The 22,660-nt window shown below is 45.5% G+C and overlaps 1 protein-coding gene across 1 annotated transcript; it reads right to left on the reverse strand.

Annotated features, from left to right (window-relative positions):
• Positions 1-400: 400 nt before the first annotated feature.
• On the reverse strand, positions 401-6,076 carry LOC142827537 (uncharacterized). The gene is made up of 5 exons (XM_075923143.1): positions 6,028-6,076; positions 4,121-4,218; positions 2,390-2,971; positions 896-1,455; positions 401-520 (listed from the first exon to the last, which is right to left on the reverse strand). Exons 3-5 carry the CDS (start codon positions 2,967-2,969, stop codon positions 401-403), a joined length of 1,260 nt encoding a protein of 419 aa, XP_075779258.1. The 5' UTR covers positions 2,970-2,971; positions 4,121-4,218; positions 6,028-6,076.
• Positions 6,077-22,660: the final 16,584 nt, after the last annotated feature.

Below are 22,660 nucleotides of genomic sequence, written 5' to 3' on the forward strand. Positions count from 1 at the left end.
TGTGGCACCTTAACTCCTTGCCGCTTTTGCAGATTCAGACTAACACGGCTACCCCTCTGATACTTAGAGCCATCAATGACATCCTGCTCAAGGGGTGGGGGTCACCCACCTGCAGGACGTGGATGCAACTGTGGCTGGCTTCACAGCCATGGGGTTCCCCTACTGCGGGGGAGCCGTGGATGGGACTCTCATCCCCATCTGAGCCCCAGAGCATCAAGTGTCCCACTTTGTCAAGCAGAAGGGGTACTTTTCAATGGTGCTCCAGGCCCTCAGACTACCATGGCCACTTCACAGACATTTATGTGGGGGTGGTTAGGCAGGGCACATGACTTCTGCATCCTGAGAAACTCCAGCCTGTTTTGCAGGCTGTAGGCAGGCACTTTCTTCCCCCAGTGGGAATTCATGGTTGAGGGATGTCCGTATACCACCGTGCATCGTGGCAGATGTGGCCTAGCCCCTGATGCCGTGGTTGATACGGCCGTACACCAGACTCCTCGACCCCAGCTTGGACCAATTCAACCTGCAGTTGAACCAGGCCCACAACCAGGTTGAGTGCACCTTCGGCCGGCTGAAGGTGAGATTCTACTGCCTGCTCATCCATCTCAACATGGGGGCTCAGAACATCCCAGAGGTGGTCACAGCATGTTGGGTGCTGCACAACATTGTTGAGAGGAAGGGGAAGGCCTTCCTCCTGGGGTGGATGGCAGGCGAGGGCCGGGCGTTCAAGCAACCCTGGACAGCGGCCATTTGGCAGGCCCACCATGACAGGGTGCAAATCCGAGAGGCCCTCAGGGAGATGTCCTTCCAGGCCCCACAGTAGGTTGCCCCATTGCCTCCGGCCAAGGGCCTCTGTCTTGCATTCACATCCCCCTCCCATCCCCAACTCTTCCCTCACCTCCCAATAAAGACAACTCAGTTCTTTAACCGAAAAATAAACTGCATTCATTAATTTGGGACGAAGGCTGAGCAGTGGCTCCGATCTGGGAGGGGAGTTAGAGCTGGGAGGAACGGCTCCTCCCAGAGTCTCGGGTGAAGGGGCCTCGGCGCCCTTCATGCCGGGTTGGGGCAGGCAGCATGGGGAGGTGGGCAGGATGAGGGGCAGCAGAAGGGGGCATGGGCACGGCGGGGGGGGGGGAAGCAGGAGGGGGCAGAGGCACAGCAAGGGGGCAGCAGGAGGGGGCAAGGCCATGCCATAGTGGACAGCATGGACGATGTGTGCCATCATGGTGGACATGATGTCACACATTGGGTCGCAACACTGCAGGAACTGCCCCCACGCCTGCTGCTGCCACTCCAGGTCGGCCTGGATCTGGTTGGTCAGCACCTGCGCTACCCGCTCCACAGCCTGTACGTGTTGCCGGAGGAGCTGGTTGTGCTGCCTGGTCCACCTGGCTGGTCCCTGCATCAGTGCTGGCAGCACGGGGCTGGATCGTCCATCACTCCCAGCTGGTCCTGCTGCAGAGAACAGAAGACAGCGAGGAGGTCAGTCAGCTCTGCCCAGTGTCCCTGAGCCCCGTGCCCTCCTCCATGACCCTAACGTAACCCAATCAATACCTGTGCGTGTTCACATAAAGGCTAGTTAAAAATCCTGGGAGTGAAGTGATCCTCCATGGGTTGTACCACAGGGACACACCCCTTTTGTTTGTCCCCTAGCCACTTGGCATGCTGTGTCTGTCTACACTCCCAAAGGTAGAGCAAATGGCTAATAGTCTCACTGTGAGCATGATGCTGTAGTCATGTTTGAGTGCGCATCCTCATTGCCTGGGAGCAAGTGTGGCAGACGAGGTCTGGGTTCTCCCACTACAGTCATTGATTTCTTTGGAGATGGGGCCAGAGCTACTGAGAGTGTACTGTCTCTGCAGCAAGACTCAGTGGGCCACAGGCCTGGGGCTGCCTGCTTTCCCACTCACTCTCGCCCCCCAGCCTCCAGACAAGTAGCCCAGAGAAGTGTGGGGCCACAGTGGGGGGATTCCCTCGGGGCAGTAAAGGGGCAGGGAGCAGCCTGGGGGCTGCACACACAGGGCTGGCTCACTGCATTTTTCCCCAGGAGCAGCTGCTGTGTCACACGGCCAGGCATGGCTGCGTGCTGTCTGTATGAGGCACCCTTCGGGAGGTGTGGGGTCTGGCCGGCACCCTTGGGGCTTGGCTGCTTCCAACCAGCTTCCCCCCTCTCGCCCCCAGGCAGGGCATGTGTGGCCACCAGGTTCCCAGGCGTGCCCTGGGCTGCCTGCCATGTTCACGTGCCACACAATCAGGTTGCATGAAGCTGCAAGAGGTTGCATGTGTTACGTACTGCTGCACAGTATGGAGCTGGAACTGCCTAGTGACACTCTCCCACCTCCAGGCACCCGCCTCTCCTGCCCTTGCAGGTGACAACCACAACACTCACCGGAGGATACGTCGCCAGCCTCTGACAAGGCCCGGGAGATGTCCTGGCTGCTGGGCACTGGCTTGAGGTGGAGGGTGATGGTGGCCGTGCGGTCCTCTCCCTCCTCCTTGGATGTGGTGGTTAGGTCACCCTCCTCCTTCAGGTCAGGTGGTCTGACCACCGAGGTGCACAGTCCGGTGTCCACCAGTGGCGAGGGCCCTTCCACCGTCGTGTCCCCCAGGAGGGCATGCAAGCACTTGTAATGGGGACAGGTGTCAGATCCTGCTCCCCCACCCTCACTGGCCCTGACATAGGCCAGGCGTAGCTCCTTAACTTTGGCCCGGACCTGTTCCAGGGTCCGGGCTGGGTGGCCTTGCTCAGTCAGCGCCCGGGCCACGCGGCCAAAGATGTCGGCGTTCCGGTATCGGGACCGGGGCTCTTGGAGGGCACCCTCCTGCCCCCATAGGTCCAGGAGGGCCTTCACCTCTGCAATGGACCAGCATGGGGCATGTCGCTTTGTGCCCCTCCGGGTCTGCTGGGAGCTCTGGCGTGGTTCCTGGAATGGTGGTGCAGGCTCTCGGGTTGGCTCAGGGGCAGACATGCCTGTGGAGATGCAGCACACAGAGCCATGTGGTGGAGCTGCTGGCTGGCTTCAGCAGGGTGCCTGCGTCTTTGGGGGGGGGGGGGCAGAGAGGACTTGGCAAGCAAGAACTAGCAAGCTGTCAGTGCCAGTATGGAGCGGTCAAGCAGCCACCTACGTTTTTTTCCTGGAGGCCAGTTCTTGCGCAAAAACTCCCTGCAGCACATCCACACTGCCCTCTTGTGCAAGAAGGCCTATTCCTCATACGAAGCATCAGAGGTCTTCCGCAAGAAGCCCTCTCTTCCAATGCTTCACTGTACATCTTCTTGCCCAAGAATGCGCGTGCAGTGTAGACGCTCCACAAAGTTTTTGTGCAAGAATGGCCATTGTTGCACAAGAAGCCTGCTGTGTAGATGTAGCCAATCAGTTTGTGGCCTACAATGTGTTGCATGGGCCAGAGACAAAGAACCACAATCCTTACCCCCAACCCCTCCACAACACCCTATGCCTAGTGTCCCTGCCCACAGGCTGACTCCATAACGAGAGGTGACCCCAGCTCAGAAGAGACCCCCAAAGGACAGGGTATGGGAAGTGTCATCTCTCTAGGGAAAAGAGCCTGAACAGAGGGCCTAGGGTATTGTCTGCAGTGCAATTAGACACCCATGGCAGGCGCAGCTGACTCCAGGTTGCAGGTCTCAGGCTAAGGGGCTAATTAATTGTGGTATAATTGTTGGTTGAGTTTCAGTGTGAGCTCCAGAACCCTCACACTTTACAAGGTTCTGGAATCCAGGCCATAGGCATTGACTTCTCCTCTAGTTGGGGGGGGGGGGGGGGGGGGAATGTGTTCACCCCCCCCACCCACCCATTCCTAACCCTGCTTCTCCTCTGCCCCACCCCATTCCAGTGCTTTCCCAAAGCTCCCACCTCTCCTCCTCCCCTGAGTGTTCCACGAACTTGCTTCTCCCCTATCCTCCCGGAACCTCCTGAAAGCTGCTGTTTTGTGGCAGGCAGGAGGCACTGGGAGAAAAGGGAGGAGTTGGTTAATGGGGTCACCAGTGAGCAAGAGGTGCAGGTGGGAGGGGGAGGGCGAGGTGCTTGTCTGTCAGTGGGTGCTGAGCACCCTCTAATATTTCCCTGTGGCTGCTTCAGCCCCAGAGAATCCATGAAGTTACCTCTATGGTCCAGGCACCCATCCTAGCCAGAACATGTCTATTAAGCAGCCTCTGTGCTCAGATCGGCTACTGGTGTCTAATTGCAGTTTAACCAGGCCCTGAGAGGGAACAAAGGGAAAGCACAAAATTAGATTTCTCCAAGCAGAACCTGGAAGACTGAGTGAGACAAGGGCCCTGATGAGTGTGTTCGAAACCCTGAGTAAAGGGAGGAGTGTCAGCCTCTGGATTTGGGGGTCTGATCGAACTAGAGCCCAGCAGTAGTAAGAGACATACATGCACTCAGGTGTCAGCCTGATGAGCCCAGCTGGGCTGAAGGTTTGGTTTGTGTAGTCTTTGGTTGGACTTCCACAAAAGAAGAAGTGGCCACAGTAAAGTGGCATGGTTGGAGAGCCAAGCCACTCCTATGGCCAGAGGGGGCTAAAAGAAGGTTGAGAAAATGGAGACAAAAATTCCTGCAGCACTAAGGCCAGCTGGGGTATTAGGGAGGTGATTTTGCCAGAGGCCTGCAGAAGCCAGAGGAATGAGCTATATGGGAGTTGCTGAGTGAATTAACTCTTAAAGGTAAATTTACAAAAGAGGAATTTATATTGGAGAGTTTAGGATTAATAACCCTCATCCTTAAAATCAGCACAAATAATTTGTGTCCCATATCCTATCCCTCAGCAGTCAGGCAAACACACAGCTTCCCAGAGCCAGACCTTATCTTCTGTTTTCTTTAACTTCTGTACTACAGCCAACCCAATTATTAGGGAACTGAGTACCTAATAATTCTCCCTACTAAAAAAATCCCCTCTATCACCAGTCCCAATCATAAATGTTTAGCACTTAAAAACCCTTTCTTAATAGTAGTTTTTCTCCTCACCATGGGACTGTAACTTGTTACAAAAAGAGTAGCTTTTTAATCACCAAGGGTGTGACTACACAGCAGAGTTATTTCTTATTCCAAAAGAACTGTGAGCATCTACACAACAATTTCATTATTTTGAAATAACGGATGGTTTATTCCCACTTCTGTAAGCCTCATTCTACGAAGAACAACATCTATTTCAAAATAAGGTGCGTATAGATGCTCCACTTTGGCGATTTTGAAATAGCCCCTTACCAGGGCCATTCTAAGTTATTCCTCCTGGGGCTTTAAGTTGAGATAGCACATCTATATTAGGGAAGCCTGCCTCAGACTAATTTTGAGGTTCCCCTGAAGTTTCAGAATAGCTTATTTCAAAATAAGTGTGCAGTGTAGACATAGCCCTAGAGATAACCAAAAAAACCTCTTGCCCCACTGGTTGCTTTCAAAGGATTCTAGTATGGAGGTCTGCATTGTCCTGCCCCAAAATGGCCTTGTCTTGTATGGCTTTATTTGCAGTGCTATAGTGTTTCATTAGACTAGGGGATGGCAGTTTTCCTTACATACAGGGTAGTATTTCTAGAAGAAAAAAGACTGGCCTGACTTTGTTCCCCCTGAAGCCAATAGTAGAACAACCTTTAACGTCAATGGGAGCAGGCCGATGCTGAGTGCTTTTTTTGAGTCTCAGCCAGCCTATGAAATGCTATTTTTGGATTTTTAAAGTGAAAAGTACTGTATTACTAGAAGGATTGTTATTAGAAACAGACCCAGCTACCTTTTCTCATGCATTTGCATTATTTCTAGGAACATGTTGTGTGGCAGGGTAACTCTACTTACTCCCGGGTCCCAGTACCCTACTCAGGATTTAATCTGGCAGTCTCATTACTGTGCTATTAGCTCTCAGCAGGGTTTAAGCTTTGGTCCCTCAGCTACAAAGGGCATTGGGGCCAATGCCCCAGGGGCTGCTGGGCTCTCAAAATAGTCCTCCCCAGCTCTCAGGAAAAAGAGGGCCCTCAACTCCACCTTTCCTCCCCTTTGCTGTCTTTGGCAATGTTGCCATTACCTGTCTTGGTTTGTCTGGACCTTTTCCTATCTGCTATGATCTCTTCTCACTTCACTCACTCTCTCCTCACAAGGTCTCCCTTTTAAAAGGCTCCACGGCCGCCTCAGGTGAGATCAGCTGGCTCTGACTGAGTTACAGCAGCCCTATCTCCTTTGCTCCTGATTACCCAGGGCTGTTGCTGCCTTTTAGAGCGGCCTTTTTCTCTCTCTATTGCAGTTCTCCAGCCTGACCCTGTCACGTTTGGTACACATCTAAACAGAAAAGTTTTAACTTTGCATTGAATAAGCTCCCTGGGCTTGTTTACAATCAGTGTTCTTAGTTCTCTTGGGAGTTGGCCAACCTAATTTAAAGAATTGGAAAGAAAACACAAACATTAGTTCGATAGTTTTAAAAGACTTTGAGCATGTCAAGCAATGCCTATCTCACAGAGCCAGAGGAGACCTTGAAAGATCATCAAGTCCAGTCCCCTGCCTTCACAGCAGGACCAAGTACCATCCCTGACAGATTTGCCCCAGATCCCTAAATGGCCCCTTCAAGGATTGAACACACAACCTCGGCTATAAGCAGGCAAATGCTTGAATTACTGCGCTATCCCTCCCCTCTGACTCATGCTTTTAGGAGGAAGTTTATCACACTAAAGCTAACTCTGAAAACATACTAAAAAGGAAGAAACATCTTGAAAGAGAAAAAAAGATGGATCATATCTGCAACTGCCACTTCTACAAGCCCATAATTTGCCTTTTCCTTTGGCTCTGGTTATAGGAAGGCAACCATACAAAACGAATTTCATCTCGGTGGATTAAATGGGCTCAAAAGGAGGCTCCATTTGCATTCATGAAATTGTAATTCCATATGCTTCAGGGATTTCAGACATAGTACAAGGAATTGGTATATTCACTGTAGTTTCTCACTATAGCTCCTTGTACCAGTTTTAACTACTTCACAAAAGCAAACCCAAAAATTACCCAGCCCAAGTAAAATGGTGGATTTATAAAATTGCACGATAAACATGTAATTAAAACAATATAATTGTACACTGACAGAATTTCTAGTTTACTGGGGATTAGGTCCTGAGATTTTGTCTGCACTAGAGATATTTTCTTCTGTTGCTATTACCAATTCACCTGAACCATGTCAACATTCTTGAAAACTTTAGAACAGATGAGTCTCTGGCTGCCAGAAACATTACCCACACTATGATGCTGATTCAGCGAGGTACTTAAGCACATGCATGCATAAACAAATGCAACAAGGAACCTGATGGCACCTTAAAAACTAACAATTTTATTAGGACATGCGCTTGCATGAGTTCATCAGATGCAAAAAGTGAAAGAATCAGATGGAAGGGGTACAGAGATGAGAGTGTTACACCAGTGCAAGTTCTGTCAGGGTGGATGTGGCTCACTTCCAACGGTGATAAGAAAGTGAGGGTACCTAAAGGGAAACTTAGTGTATTGAGACAGACATTCCCAGTCTCTATTCACACCCATTCTGATGGTGTCAAGTTTACATATGAATTCCAGCTCAGTATTTTAACATTACAGTCTGTTTTTGAAGGGTGGTTTTTTTTGTTTTGTTGGGGTTTATTTATTTATTTATTTATTTTATTTTTTGCTTAAGAATGTCAATTTTCAAGTCTGCAACTGTGTGTCCAGGGAGTGTTTTTGTATGCTACTGTTCTTAATGTGTGATTTGTGTCCATTTATTCTTTTGTATATATGTCAGAGGGGCCCTGCTGGCACATGATGGCATATATCTATTAGTAGATGTGCAGGTGAACAAGCCTTTGATGGTATGAATGAGTGTGAACAGAAACTGGGAATGGCTGTTTCATGACAAAAAGTAATTTTCCCCCTTTAGGTATCTTTACCTTCTTATCACACAGGAGGGCCACAGCCATCCTGTCTGCACTAGCACTGATGTAACACTCCCATATCTGTATCCCTACCATCTGACTATTTCATTTCATGCATCTGATGAAGTGAGTTGCAACTCACATAAGCTTATGCCTTAATAAAATTGTGTTAATCTTTAATGTGACACCGGACTCCTTGTTGTTTTTGCTGAAACAGAATAACACAGCTACTTCTCTGAAACCTGCTAAGCAAATGAGTACTCCCATTATTTAAAGTGAGACACATACTTAGGCCCTGATTCAGAAACATACTTATGTTCATTAGGCTTGCTCTCAGCTCAGTTAGATGGAATGCTGTGAAGCTGGAGAGTGTGCTCTGATGGTTTCAATGAGTCTGGGGAACTGGACTCCAATCATCTACACAAAGGACAGTCAATTCTTCTGCAGTGAAATAAGAGAGTCTGGAATGAGTCCAAGAGTAGAACTTTAGCCTTTGCATGACCCACTACATGCTACCAGCACTATTCCTGCTTCAAGGTCTCTGCTGATAACATCGGGGAGGCCAAGCAAGAATTCTGCTGGGTTGTGTGCCAAATTTACAATCAAATCTGATCCTCTGATTGATTTCACATGCATTGTTTGCAATGGAAGCTTATGTGCAGAAGGACTTCAGAATCAGGTCCTTACAGGCTCATCCTCAGGCTTAATTTAAAACATTACAAATCTGTTCCTCTTGTTGAGGATAGCTAATAGGGATGTAAAAAAACGGTTAAAAATGTAACCGTATAACTTAAAAATCCTAGCAGTCACATGCACTACGGGCTATAAGCCTGCTCCCAGCATGCACTGGCTTCTGGCCCCACTTCCGGGGAGCTGGCTACATTGCAGACTCTGTAATAGAAACTCCGCAGGGCTGCTGCAGAGATGCTGGCACTGCTGGTGGGGATGCTGGCACCCCCATGAAGAGTTTAACTGGTGGGGTTAACTCAGGGGTCTCCAATTTTTATAACCACAAGATCACTTTTTCAATGTAAGTGCAATGTAAGATCTACCGCAAACCCAGATACCCTTGCCCCACTTCCTTCCTGCCCCTTCTCTGAGGGCCTACCCCTGCTCTCCCTGCTTACTCCATCCCCCTCCTTCTCCCATCCTCACTCACTTTCACCAGGCTGGGGTAGAAGTTGGGGTACAGGCTCTGATCTTGGGCCAAGGGGTTTGGAGTACGTGTGGGGCTCTGGGCTTAGCTCAGCGTGGGGGGGGATAGGGTCTAGAAGGGGTTTCAGGGTGCAAGCTCTGGGAAGAAGTTGGGGTTCAGGGGGACTCATGTCAGGGTGCAAGCAGGTTGAGTGCAGGAGGAAGTTGAGGGACAAAGGTTCAGGAAGCAGGCTCTGGCTGGGCATCATTTAACTGAGACAACTTCCAGGTGGTGGAGCAGTGGCGGTAAGACAGGCTTACTCCTAACCTGGCCCTGCAGTACTCCTGAAAGCAGCTGGCATGTACAGCAATGGCTCCATGTGCTGCCCCTCCTCTACAGGCACTGAGCCCACAGCTTCTACTGGCCACGGTTCCCCATTACTGATCAATGGGAGCTGCAGGAGAGGTGTCTGCAGGCAAGGACAGCATGTGGAGACCCCCTGCTCTGCCTTTCTCAGGGCTGCAGGGACATGCCAGCCACTTCCAGGAGCAGCAATTATCACAGGGATAGTTACTCCAGCCACAACAGGTTCAGCATTTTAGAACTCACTACTCAAAGATTTACATTTAAGTGTAAGAGAGAAATGAAAGTTATGAAATGCACAGACCACTCAGAACCAAAAATAACCCACTTCGCAAGCAGTAAAAGGAGTAACAACAACTCCCCTCCCCCCAGGTATGTGTTGGGTCGGGAGATGAGAGTGAAGGACAGTGTGTGTTTGTGAGAATGACAGAGACACACACGTGTGTGTAAGAATGACAGAGATTTGCATTCCCCAGCTCCCTCCATCCTCTTCTCTCTGGCTATGTCTAGACTGCAGGCTTCTTTCGAAAGAGGCTCTTTCGAAAGCATCTTTCGAAAGAGCCTCTTTCAAAAGATCGCGTCTAGACTGCAGGCGGATCTTTCGAAAGAGAAATCCGCTTTTTCGAAAGAGAGCACCCAGCGAGTCTGGATGCTCTCTTTCGAAGACGGCCTCTTTACATTGAAGAACGCCTTCTTTCGAAAGAGGAACTTTCGAAAGAAGGCGTTCTTCGTCGTGAAACGAGGTTTACCGCCATCGAAAGAAAAGCCGCGTTCTTTCGAAATAATTTCGAAAGAATGCGGCTTGAGTCTGGACGCAGGGGAAGTTTTTTCGGGAAAAGGCTACTTTTCCCGAAAAAACCCCTGAGTCTGGACACGGCCTCTGTGTGGAGATAGGGTGCAGCAGTGGAGGGAGGAAGGAAACCCTTACATCAACATTTTCCCTCTCGTCCCACCCACAGCCTGCACAGCAAGCAGAGGGCTCCCAGGGGGCAACTCCAAGGCAGAGGGCAGGAGCAGCATGATAGTGGGTGCAGAGGAAACTGAAGTGCCAGCGCTTGATAGCTTCCTGACCAAACCAGTCAGGATCACCTGTCAGAGGCACCAAGATCAGAGAATCCTAGGGCTGGAAGAGTCCTCAGGAGTTCATCGAGTCCAGCCCCCTGGCCAAAGCAGGACCAAGCCAACTAAATCATCCCAGCCAGGGCTTTGTCAAGCCGAGATTTAAAAACCTCTAGGGATGGAGATTCCACCACCTCCCTAGGTAACCCATTCCAGTGCTTCACCACCCTCCTAGTGAAATCGTTTTTCCTAATATCCAACATAGACCTCTCCCATTGTAACTTGAGACCATTGCTCCTTGTTCTGCCATCCATCACTATTGTGAACAGCCTCTCTCCATCCTCTTTGGAACCTCCCTTCAGGAATTTGAAGGCTGCTGTCCAATCCCCCTTCACTCTTCTCTTCTGCAGACTAAATAAGCCCGAATCCCTCAGTCTCTCCTCATAGGTCATGTGCTCCAGCCCCCTAATCATTTTGGTCACCCTCTGCTGGAGTCTCTCCAATGTGTCCACATCCTTTCTGTAGTGGGGGCCCCAAAACTGGACTCAATACTCCAGATGTGGCCTCACCAGAGCCGAATAAAGGGGAATAATCACTTCTCTAGATCTGTTGGCAATGCTCCTCCTAATGCAACCAAATATTCCATTCACCAAGATCTAATGGGAGATCCTGATCTGCTGGTTGTTGACCACTGAGTTAACTGATAAGCATCAGCGTTAACTGGTTAAACTCTCACATTGTTAATCTCCAATATGAAAGTGCACTACTAGTAAATAAGAAATGGCAGTTGGTTGAATTACTTGACACTATAAGATCAATAAAAAAGAATAAGCGTAGGCAAAGACACCACTTTTCATGCATTTATTATATTTTCTTGTCCAGCACTCTCATTTTGAAAATTTCCAGATTGTCATTTATTTTGTAGAGGATTTTTGAGCTCTTATGTGTTTCAGAAAGGTATGAAGAGATAGGCCCTGGAGTGGGCTGGAGTTTGTTCCTGTCTCTTTTCTTGACTCCGCACATTTGACCATTTGACCAAGTTAGATAAATTCTGTGACTCGGGGTACATCTATGCTGTACTGTTATTTGAAGATAACTAATGTTATTTCAAAATAACAATGTGAATATCTACACAGCCATTCCATTATTTTGAAATAGTTTTGAAATAATGGAGGGCTTAGTCCGAAATTTGTAAACCTCATTCTACGAGGAATAACGCTAATTCTGAAAAAACTATTTCAAAATAAGGTGTGTGTAGATGCTCCACTGCTGCTATTTCAAAATAGCCCCTCACAAGGGCCAGTCTAAATTATTCATCCCCAGTGCCTCTTGGGGCTCTAAATTGAGATAGTACGTCTACATTAGGGAAGCCTGCCCCGGATTAATTTTGAGGCTTCCCTGAAGTGTATATGTGCTTTTTCAAACTAAGGTATTTCAGAATAACTATTCCAGAAATAAGCATGCAGTGTAGATGTACCATCAAGCTACATCTAGACTGCACTGTTAAATCAGAAAAAGAAACACAATACAAAAATTGCGTATCTTTTTTCGATTTACTTTCAAAAGAGGCTCTTTCGAAATTTGGTGCATCTACACGGCGTCAAATTGCTAAAAAAGTGTTCTTTCGAGCCATCTCTTATTCCTCATAGAGCAAGGTTTACAGGAATGGCAAAAGAGCATGTCCGTTCTTTCCAAAAAAATGTTTGAAAAAATGGACATGTTCCTTGGACACGGCATTACTTTTTTGGATACTTCCAGTAGCCCAAAAAAGCAATGCAGTCTAGATGTAGCCTCAGTGATAAATTATTTTCCTTCTGTAAAATGCTTTGAAATCTGTGGACGAAAAGTGTTACACATAGATAGAGCTGGTCAAAAAACTGTAAAGGCTTTTCTCAAAAAAATTAGACAATTGTGATTGTCCTGTGGATTTTGAAAAGGATCCATTTTTTTTGTTTGAAATTTTTTGATTTTGAAAATTGGAAAAATTTGGCTTTCCCCCTCCATTTTTATCCCCCTCCCCAATCGCTCCTTTTCCCCATTTCCATTTTGCCACTGGAAAAAAAATGGAAATTTTTATTTAAGGTTCCACAAACAATGAAAATTTAAAAAACACTTTCATTAAAAACATTTTTTTAAATTATCTTGAAAAAATTAGACCACCTCAAGAGAACTATATTTATTATTATTGATTATTGACAGTGGTATTGGTGTAACTATTAGATAGGATGAATATAGATTTGAACTGTGAGATGGGGTCAACCTTTTTGTTTTGTCTAAAGGTGCACTACACAAATTGCATATCTTATTTCCATTGAATTTTGAAATAGTGTATTTTGAAATTTGGCGCATCTACACAGTGCCAAATTTCAAAATAACACACTATTTCGAGACATCTCTTAAGCTTTGTGGAATGAGGGTTTCAGGGATGCTGAAATAGCATGTTTGTTATTTCAAGACCTATCTCAGGGGTAGAGGGGTAGAAAGTGATCTCAGGGGTAGTGGGGTCCTCTGGGTTTCCCTATCTCCACAGCATTGTCCAGCAGGATGGAAAGTCCAGTTCTGAAAAGGTCTCATGCAAAGGTATGAGATGCAACTTTTGTCTCCTGTGTGGGGGGAGGGGGAGAAAGGAGAACAGCCAGCACAAGGCTGTTATGTGCTTTTTCCACAGCAGAGTGGGCAGAAAAGGGGAATAGACAGAGCCTTGCCTGTACTGTCATCCCTGCAATGCACTGGCCAGCACAGAAGGCTAAGCCGTGCCAGTTCTAGTGCTGCTATGCAGCTAGCAGGGACCACATTGCAATGTAGTTTTCAATTTGCTCCTGGGACAGTGCTACTGGGCAGTGCCCTTCCCTTAGGGCTTGCAGCCTTGCTTGCTGCAAACTCCCCATTTTCTTGAGCCTTTGCAACCCTCTCAGAGGGTTGTAAACACCTTTACCAGCACAGTGAAACATTTCAAAATGACATGGTGCTCTATAAAACAGTTACCCACCAACTTTAGCCTATGCCTGGCTCGTCTCCCACCTTTGCTCTGGTTGTGCCCTATTTCTTATATTGCTTCTTCCCAGTCTATCCAGAAAGTGATCTCAGAAAGAGGTCTCTGGGTTTCCCTATCTCTACACCATTGTCCAGCGAGTTTCCCTAAATCTCCAACTGCCAAAAGCTGAAATTGGATGAAATAGGGATTGGATCACTGAAAATTGCCCTATTCTGTTCATTCCCACTAAAGCACCTGCTATTGACCATTGTCATAGCCAGGATACTGGGCTACATGGACCATTGGTCTGACCCATTATGCTCTTTTGTTCTTACAATAAAAATTAGGACCAGATTCTGAGAGCTGATGAGTGCATGCATCTCCTATTGAAATCAATGCTGAGGAAATAACGGAAATTCTCAGGCCATGCCTTCACTAAATGGAAAATTAATGCTGCCATGATCAATCTGCCAGAATTTGATTTAGCAAGTCTAGTTAAGACACGCTAAATCAAACTCAGAGGATTCATTGTCTGGAACTCCTACTTCTGTGAGGAGTAACGGAAACCAAGGGGTACATTTGCTCTCATTGTCCTCCCACTGTGTGGATGGCAGGGAAACTCGAAACAAGGTACGTCAACTCCAGCTATGTAATTAACATCGCTGGAGTTGTGTATCTTCATTTGACCTTCTCTTTTAGTGTAGACCTGGCCTGAGTAGCTAAACCTTTCTGTTACAAGAATCATTACTGGCACCATTATCTGTCACTCTTCTTGTTCAGAAAAAGTGCATGATGCTCTTATACCTTTAGCTACATTGTAGGGTGACCATATTTCCTTAAACTAAAAACAGGACATTGGGTAAGTGCTCAGGGGAGTTTCCAGTGTGCATTAAAGGTAAGGCAGTTTCATATATTTTATATATGTTCCTATTTTTTGTTTCATGTATTTTACTTAAAATGTAGAGGTTACTGGCACTGTTCCTTGTCTTGCTGCTGTTCTTCAGGGTGTAGGTCTGGCCCATGACCTGCCAGGTGTGGTGCTGACCCAAGCACCACTATATGGGACTGGCCTGACTCCTTGGCATTGCTGCTGATGTGAGCTCTGCCACATGGGGCTGGCCCAAGCTGCCTGGCATCACCACTTGCCTCTCTGCCCCAAAAGTTCCTTTGCCTCTTCCACCCAATTTGGAAACTTCTGGCTTATGGTGTTGAGGTAAGTCATCATTTGACTGCTCCAAATGCTTTTTTTCTAACCTGTGGATAGTTTGAGTAATAAAAATGATTTTATTAGGAGTAGAATAGTCTATTCTGAGTAACATTCAAGTCCTCATTTGGCAGGAGCAAATGGGACAAATGCTCAGTTTTGAAAAAAAAATATCTTGACACCTGGGATAGAGCTTAAAAAGGGGACAGTCCCAGGACATTTGATCACCCTACTACAAAAATACTTTTAAAATAAAGATTCAAGCCAGATGCCCATAGCCCATTTGTAACCCGCCTTTGAAACTTTTAGCTCAAAGAAATACTGCAAAAGATCTAGTTTGTGACTAAATTCCCTTTTAACATAATTGTGAGTATTTCAACCACACGTATTTATTTCTAATAAAACCAAAAGCTTCTTTCTTTATAATTAAACTAGTTTTTTGACCTTTTGTGCAATGGAGATCTGTAATTTTCCCCCCTTCTGTTATCACTCAAACTGTTGTCATGGAAATTACTCCATAGAAAGGAATTGAAAGAAAATAATCTCTTGAGGAAGATTGCTGTTTGAAAAGCATATATTAATTAGATAATTTAATCAAAAGCATAAAGTACACAATCTAAGAACCTTTGCAAGTACAATAATTCAATTCCAGAGCTTGATCTTTCTCTTCTGTTCATATTTGCTACACTATTGTTAGAAATCTATTAATAATTATTAATAGTCTGCTAGCACTGTTTTCCAGGATATGACCCAGTTGGCCACTGTAAGTACTTTGCAAAGGGTACTGCTTTTGCTGTCTAGTGCAATTTGGACCATTGATCTCACCTGTGCTTTTACTCTTCATAATAAAACCAATTTTCGTTGGTTATAATGTTCGTCATCGCATCCTTTCTTAAATTGCTGATTGCTGCTTAATGAGTGGCTTCACTTCTGCCATGTGTAATTATTTATATGGGGCTGATCTGGACTTGAAGTAAGTGGGACTCTTTCCATCAACTTCAGTATGTTATAGATCAGAGCCCATATTTCCATGTGGAGAACTTTGGTTAAACAGAATTATGACTAGATACATTAATTTAAAATCACGGAATTGTTGAAATTATTATCACGTTTGAAGTATGGTATATAGAATTAAGGTTAAAAGAAGAAAAAACTAGACATTTTGGAATAAAACAAATATCACACAGTCTGGAAAGATTTTAATTTAACCTTAGCTCTGCTAACTTACTTTTGTTTATCCTTTTAGTAAAGGCTGTGACATGAAAGAAAATTTCAGTCTTCTGTGTTGTGTCTGTTAACTATATTGTAACTTCTATGGTAATCGTGGCTTCTCATAGGATAGATAAAGAGGGACTATGATATAATTTAATATATATGGTACTCAGTTTTCCTACCTATAAAATGGGTTTACTGTTACTTAACCTTTGTCTAGTTTTAATGCCATGCTCATTACTGAATATTTGTATTTCATCCAAGAGGGTGCTATACAGAAACAGCAAATCTCTGGATACACAGGAAAGATTTGTAAATATTTTGCTCAAGATTTGTATGTATTCTGCATAGAGCTGTTAAGGGACTTTCCCTTGGTTACAATGATAGTCACTAGCAGAGCTGAGACTAGAACCTGGGATAGCAAATCCCAGTTCCCTGCTCAGTCTAACTCACTCCCTTAATTAATTGAAAAATGCTTTGAGGTCTCTGGATGATTCATACTATATAAATGTGAAGTGCAGTACAATAGGAAAGCTATGGCAACTAATCAATTGAAGGAGAAGGTGGGGGAAAGACAAATATAGCTAGAAAAAAACATGAAATATATATAGAAAAATGAAAAATAAAAAATAAGCTTGAAGTATTCTGGGAGAACAGTATTAACTGGAGAGATGAACTGCATATAATGTGTGCTGCAGTCGGCGACAGAAAAGATGATTCATTGTAGGAATGATAGTGAGTGGTGAAATATTATCTAAAAATAACAGAATAGCAGAATTATTATACTGCTGTTTATCTGGCTTTAGAACCAAAAAGGGTGGACTTTTATGTAAACTGGTGATTAGATTTACAGAGAAGCTAGGGAACTAGGAAGTCTGCCGATAAATCTTTTGAATGTTTAGAGCCTCTTGGTATTGAGTAAAGGCATTAAGTAAAGACAACATCCGTCCAAAAGTGTCAAAGGAAGTGGGGGTGGTAACCAGAGAAGCCTTGGCAGGACTTTCCAAGGTCAAAAAAGAAAATCATGACACTGATGAGGGGACAGGACAATATTAGCTTCAGCAAATAAATAGTAATAAATAAAAAGCCCCCAAGAGTAGCTGTAGCAGTTTCCAAATTGATTTGATATTAGCTGGTGCAGGGAGGGGAATTTTTAAAGGAATAAATTAGGAAGGGCATGAAACAATTTCCATTTGAGAATAAGTAGAGAGTAGATCCAGCTCTCTGTTTAAATAAGTGGCCTTCATTCAGCAAAGCGTCTGTATTCAGGACAGGATTTTGGCACATTCTGAAGTGTCACTAAAGTCAATGAGATATATGCATGTTTAACCTTAAGCACCTCCTTAAGTTCTTTCCTCAATTAAAGCTAGTGATAATTATAACTTTAGCCCTTTCAGGAACCAATCCTGATTTCAGTGAATGTATTAATTAATGATAAGTAATCACCAAATCATTTCATTTGACGTTCTTCCTAGAGGTGGGTCTCAGACTGGTAGTTTTGTTATTTGTATTAGGTGATTGGCCTGGATGGCTGAAACTTTTTGAATGCAAGGGTAACAAATAATGACTTTTGTAATTAATTTTGGTTGCATAATTTGTACTTAAATTGTAAAATTGCTGGGACTGACAAATACTCAGCAGTCTCATATGTATAATCCTCAGTAACAAATACAATATGCCTGGAAATCAAAGGGAGCCAAACTCAGCATTTTTAATTACACATTTGTTTGTCCACTCAACCAGTTCTAAAAGCAAAAATCATTTCAGAAAAGGAAGTACAGGCATCCCCGACAAGCTGGTGCATTGTATATATGCATGTTGCGGGGAAGGGAGGGGTTCCTTTTAAGTTATAACCATTGTAAGAGAGTGACTTTGCTTTTCAGAACGCATTTGCTTTGCACTTATTAATAATTGAAATGCAGCAACTATGGAAAGGGGAAACTACTGGAGAATAACTGGACATAGATTAGAGACTAAGTTGAAACAAATTGATTAGCAGGATTTTTCTGAGCAAAAATGCTTGGGTAATCACTATTCCACTTTTTAAGGTATGTCTTCATTGCAGGGCAAGTCTAAGGCTAGAACTCAAGCTCATACCTAACCCCTTTTGCATCTGCACACAAATTGTATTAACCCAGGACTTGGTCTCAGGATCCCATGGCGGGTGCAGGATTTGAGTCTGGGTTAAGTTGGGATTTAGGATTCAAGCCTAGACACAGCCACACTGGACTTGCATTCCGGGAGTCTGCCAAAAGCATTCTACCATCCCATGGGCTGACTTTCTTTGTTCTCTGGCCAGGCACATTTGGTGAACAGTCAGGTTTTCACAATTCCCACACTGCACCTCAAACAAAGGGCTAGAGTGGCACATTTTGGGAGGGTACTGAAAAACCTGGGATATGGGTGGTTGGACTCCGGCCTGCATAATGCAGTATAGATACTGCAGCCCCAAGCTGAGATCCAGGGTTCAATAGTTCCTAACCTGGGGTTACAAATGACAATAGATACTCAAGCCCTGTATTAGCAAACCCAGGGTCTGCTAACTCTGGCTTTACATTGTAATGGATATAAACTCATAAGCTCTTCGAATCCTGCTTTGAGTACAGCACTAAGCATAGTATACAGCTGAGAGGCCACAGTTGAGTGAGACACTTAGGCTATGTCTACACTGTATCCCAGAAAAGCTCTGCCACATCCAAGGAATGCAAAAAAATTTCGGAAAAGCAGACGCATTTTTTTCGGCATCCCTGTAAACCTCGTTCTATGAGGAAGAAGGGATGTTCTGAAAGAGGGTTTTTCTTCCTGACATTTGGCCCTGTGTAGATGGGCCAAATGTCAGAAAAGCCTCTTTCAGAAGAAAAGTAGGAAAAGATATGCAAATTGTGGTTTGCAATTTGTGTATCTTTTCCCAACTTTTCCCTGCAATGTAGACATAGCCTTAGGATATGGCTACACTGCAATTAGACACTTGTAGCTGGTCCATGCTGGCTGATCCTCGACAAGAGACTTGGATTAAAGGGCAGTTTAATTATGGTGCAGAGCAGAGGTGGGGAACCTTTTTTGGAGTGGAGGCCACTGACACACAGAAAAATCAGTTGGGGGGGCTGCACACAAATGAGAAGCAAACAACAACAAAACAAACAAACCTATCCTCATTGTTGTGGCCCCTGACTGAGGAGAAAGACACTCCCCATACTCCCCTCGCACCACCAGAGCCTAGTGGGTCCTGGCTAGTAGATTTTGTGTGCTCAAGCCCTACAGGGAGGCAGCCTGGGGCTGGAGCACTAGTGCAGGCTCCCCAATTCCAGGGGTGGGATGGGACCCCTGAACCTCAGGAGCTGGATCCAGGCAATCCTGGGGCTATATCCAGCCCCCTGGCCTTAGGTTCCCCACCCCCTAGTGTAGAGGTTTGGGCTCTAGCTGGACCCAGGTTCTAGCACCCTGCAAGACAGGAAGGTCCCAGATCTTGGGTTTGTGTCCGAGTGTGAACATCTATATTGCAGTTAGCCCAGCACTTGCAAGTCTGAATTAGCTGGCACAGGCTAGCATTGGGTGTCTAATTGCAGTTTAGACATACCTGCATATTTGTGTTAGTCCTGTGAATCTGAAGGTAAGTAGATACCTTTCTATGTTGGCCATAGGTGCCAAATTCCCCTTTTGCTGGGGTGTGTATGTTTGCCCCCCCCCCACCCTAGATCTGCCCCCACTTCACTCCTTCCCCAAAGCTCCACCCCCAGCCTGCCTCTTCCCCTGAGTACACCACATCCCAACTCCTCCTCCTCCCTCCCAGGGCATCCTGAACCTGCAAAACAGCTTACAGTGGGCAGGAGACACTTGGGAAGGGATGGGAGGGGTCAGTCAGTGAGGCTGCAAGCGGATGAGAGTTACTGGGAGAGGATGGCAGAGGTTGGCTGCCAGTGGGTGCTGAGCACCCACAGAGTCAGTGCCGATGATGTTGCTGAATCAAAGCCATCATAGGGAATTATGGAAAATCCAAATAAGTTGCATAAAGAACTTCCAATGCAAAAAATGCAAAATAAAATATCTTCACAGAAGGTTTCTGTAGATTTCTAGTGATCCAAAGTTGTGTGGTGGCTAGAAAAAGGGACTGGGATTTATGAAATATGGGTTCCCCCCTGATTATTTCGCTGGTTCACTGTGTGCCCTGTGTGAGTAGCTTAAATTCCCTGTGTCTTTGTTTATACTTCTGTAAAATGGGTTTAGCGATATTTACAGTCCCTACATGTCAGAGGTGTAATGTGGACTGAAATGCTTAAATAGCTTGCCTAGAATCTCCTAACGTGTTTTAACCTTTTCTTCAGGCTATTCACAACAGGCTATGAAAACCATGGTGGATTTAAAAAGCTGAAGAAGTGAATAGTTCAAAAAGCCTTTTTCTTCCCTTTACTATTTTTCTTCCCTCTATCAAAACCAGATTAGCTGTTCAATATTACAAGCTTTAGAGATCATTCTCCTTTCATCTAACTAATGGAGGAAAAGTACTGTAACAACTTTTACATTTCAGTCAATGAAATCGGTGAAAAAAATTAAATCAGCAAGATTTAAAAGCATATTATCTGTGTAATGGTCCAAAAAAATCTGGGCCACTGGTATTTTATTACCTTATGTATTGCCTCCTGAATAATCTTCCCTTTTCTGTAAGCACAATTCAAGTACTAGAAAACATCTGGAGTTTAAAATAAGGGGATAAATTGTGACCCAAAAGATTTCCCTAATAGCATATGCAGAGTTTTACACAGTCCGGTCTGTGAGTAGGAATGTTTCCCTGTCTCTGGCTACTTAAGAACAAGATCTGCACTCAGAAGCATGCAGGAATCTGGATGCAGTCTTTGTTTGGAAAGCATTGTGTTCTTTTCTGCAAACATTTTACAAGCCTGGAAGTGGCCCTTTCTCTTTAGTATAGGCCTGAGCCTGACTGCGGAGGAGCCTCCAAATCTCCCACTGCTGTCAATGATGTCACCATTTGTGCATTTGATGGGTCTTTAAGAAAGTGGGGGGGAAGGGTGCAAGCATCAAATAGCTTTACGCTAACCTCATGAAGCATTCTGTTGGGAGGGCAAAACTATTGTCAGTGAGTCTAATTATCTAGAGTGTACGGGAAAGGGAGCAAACTAGCCAAAAAAGGGCATTTCAAGGGTAAAAAACCCCATTAATCAGAGGCATATCATTTGGCAAATGGATAAATTGTGACTCAAGAGTATTCCCCAATAGCATATGCAGAATTTGACATAGTCCAGCCTGTTACTAGGATTGTTTGCCATTGGCCCAAGGTGTAGTACCATGAAACAGCTGTAACAAATGTGCCAAATACAGCTATATAGAAGCAGGAAGCATGGATGAGGAGAGATGGGAACAAAGGCAGAGATGAGCTGCAAGGCAATAGGAAAGTCCACTAGCCACATGGCTTTGCCAAGCTGTGTACCCAACAGAGGGCAGAAAGTGTGCATTCAGTAAAAGTAATCCACAAGCCATGGTGACCTGTTGGAAGAGTATAAAAGGCTCACTAGAGATAGACAGAAATAGGGTTTATCACTACCAATGGCACTAACACATGCACATAATTGGAGCCTGTGCATATCTGATGTCACATCGGGGTTTCCACGACTTCTGCACCCCTGTAGTGACATGAACTGACTCCACCAGCCCCTAGAATAGAGGGAGTTTATTGCTTTTCCAGAATCCAGCACAGCATATATGTAATGTGGTTACAGGGCCAGGCGTAGGATGCCTCAGCCCCCCCCCCCCCCCCCCCCCTTGAGATGGGCCCTTAAATCCCAGCCCCCTTGCTCAGGCTACTTCCTCCATGATTCCAGACAGAAACTAAAAAACTCTCTTCCAGCCCTGCCCCCCAGCCAGGTGTTGGTCTCCACCCTCCTTCCTTTGTCTCCCTCCCTGGGAGGCTGAGCCTTTGTTGTCTGGGTCACACATTTGGGAGAGTCAGTGAGAATCTCCCCTCAGAGCACAGGGGGACCCCGGGTCACAGAGCAGACAGCCCCCATTGGAGAAATAGATTATTTCTTCCTCAAGCTAACTGTAAGCACAATAAGCTTAATAACCTGCCTAGGGGATTAATCCTGTGAGATGCTGACCATCCTCTGTGACTGGATGCCTTCAGTTTCTGTTCAAATGATCAGTGGGGCTGGCCAGCCCTTTCAGGAGGTGTTGAACACTGTGTTGCTATAACACTGATAGGCAGACTTGAACCTAGGTCTTTTAGAACTTAGAACTTGACCTTCTACCACATGAGCTAAAAGCTTGATGCCTATTAGCTAAGGCAGTGGAGCAGACTCAGTGTTGGTGCCACTAGATGGGACAGTACACCTGACCTCTCAGGTGTGTGGGTTACATAGACTCAAACCTTAAAGTAATCAGCCAAAATTGGCTGCCTATTAAGAAGTGATTTTCCAGAAAATGAAAAGCAAAATTTCCTAGTTTGCTGGTGACTACCATTATTTATTTGTTCTTCAGGAGTACTTGGAGAAAATGAGGCTCCATGTGCTAGGTGCTGTATATAAATAGAGTGAAAAGATAGTCCTGTCCCCAAAGAGCTTGCATCAAAGATTGACAGGTGACAACAGGTGGACACACCAAACAGATGGATCAGTGAAGAACACACAAGAGAACCATAAGGCATTCTGGCTATTAGTGTAATAATCATTGGTCACAGCATCCCAGCAACCTCACTATTGTCAAGTGCTCTGCTTATCACGTAAGGATACTTGGGGATAGTAATTCAAGACAAATGGTTGCTTGATATAAGAAATCTGCTGTAGAGAGTCCACTGTAATCTTTGGGGAAATTATTTGTGAG

This window comes from Pelodiscus sinensis, chromosome 3, assembly GCF_049634645.1.
Source record: "Pelodiscus sinensis isolate JC-2024 chromosome 3, ASM4963464v1, whole genome shotgun sequence".
Lineage (NCBI taxonomy): Eukaryota > Metazoa > Chordata > Testudines > Trionychidae > Pelodiscus > Pelodiscus sinensis.

Excerpts from the sequence above, each read along its gene's own strand:
- LOC142827537 (XM_075923143.1), bottom strand. The coding sequence starts at position 2,969 with ATGTCTGCCCCTGAGCCAACCCGAGAGCCTGCACCACCATTCCAGGAA. Across the intron at positions 1,456-2,389 it reads GGCTGGCGACGTATCCTCCG|CAGGACCAGCTGGGAGTGAT; the intron begins GTGAGTGTTGTG and ends TGTTCTCTGCAG. Across the intron at positions 521-895 it reads TGAGTTGTCTTTATTGGGAG|GTTGAATTGGTCCAAGCTGG; the intron begins GTGAGGGAAGAG and ends GTTCAACTGCAG.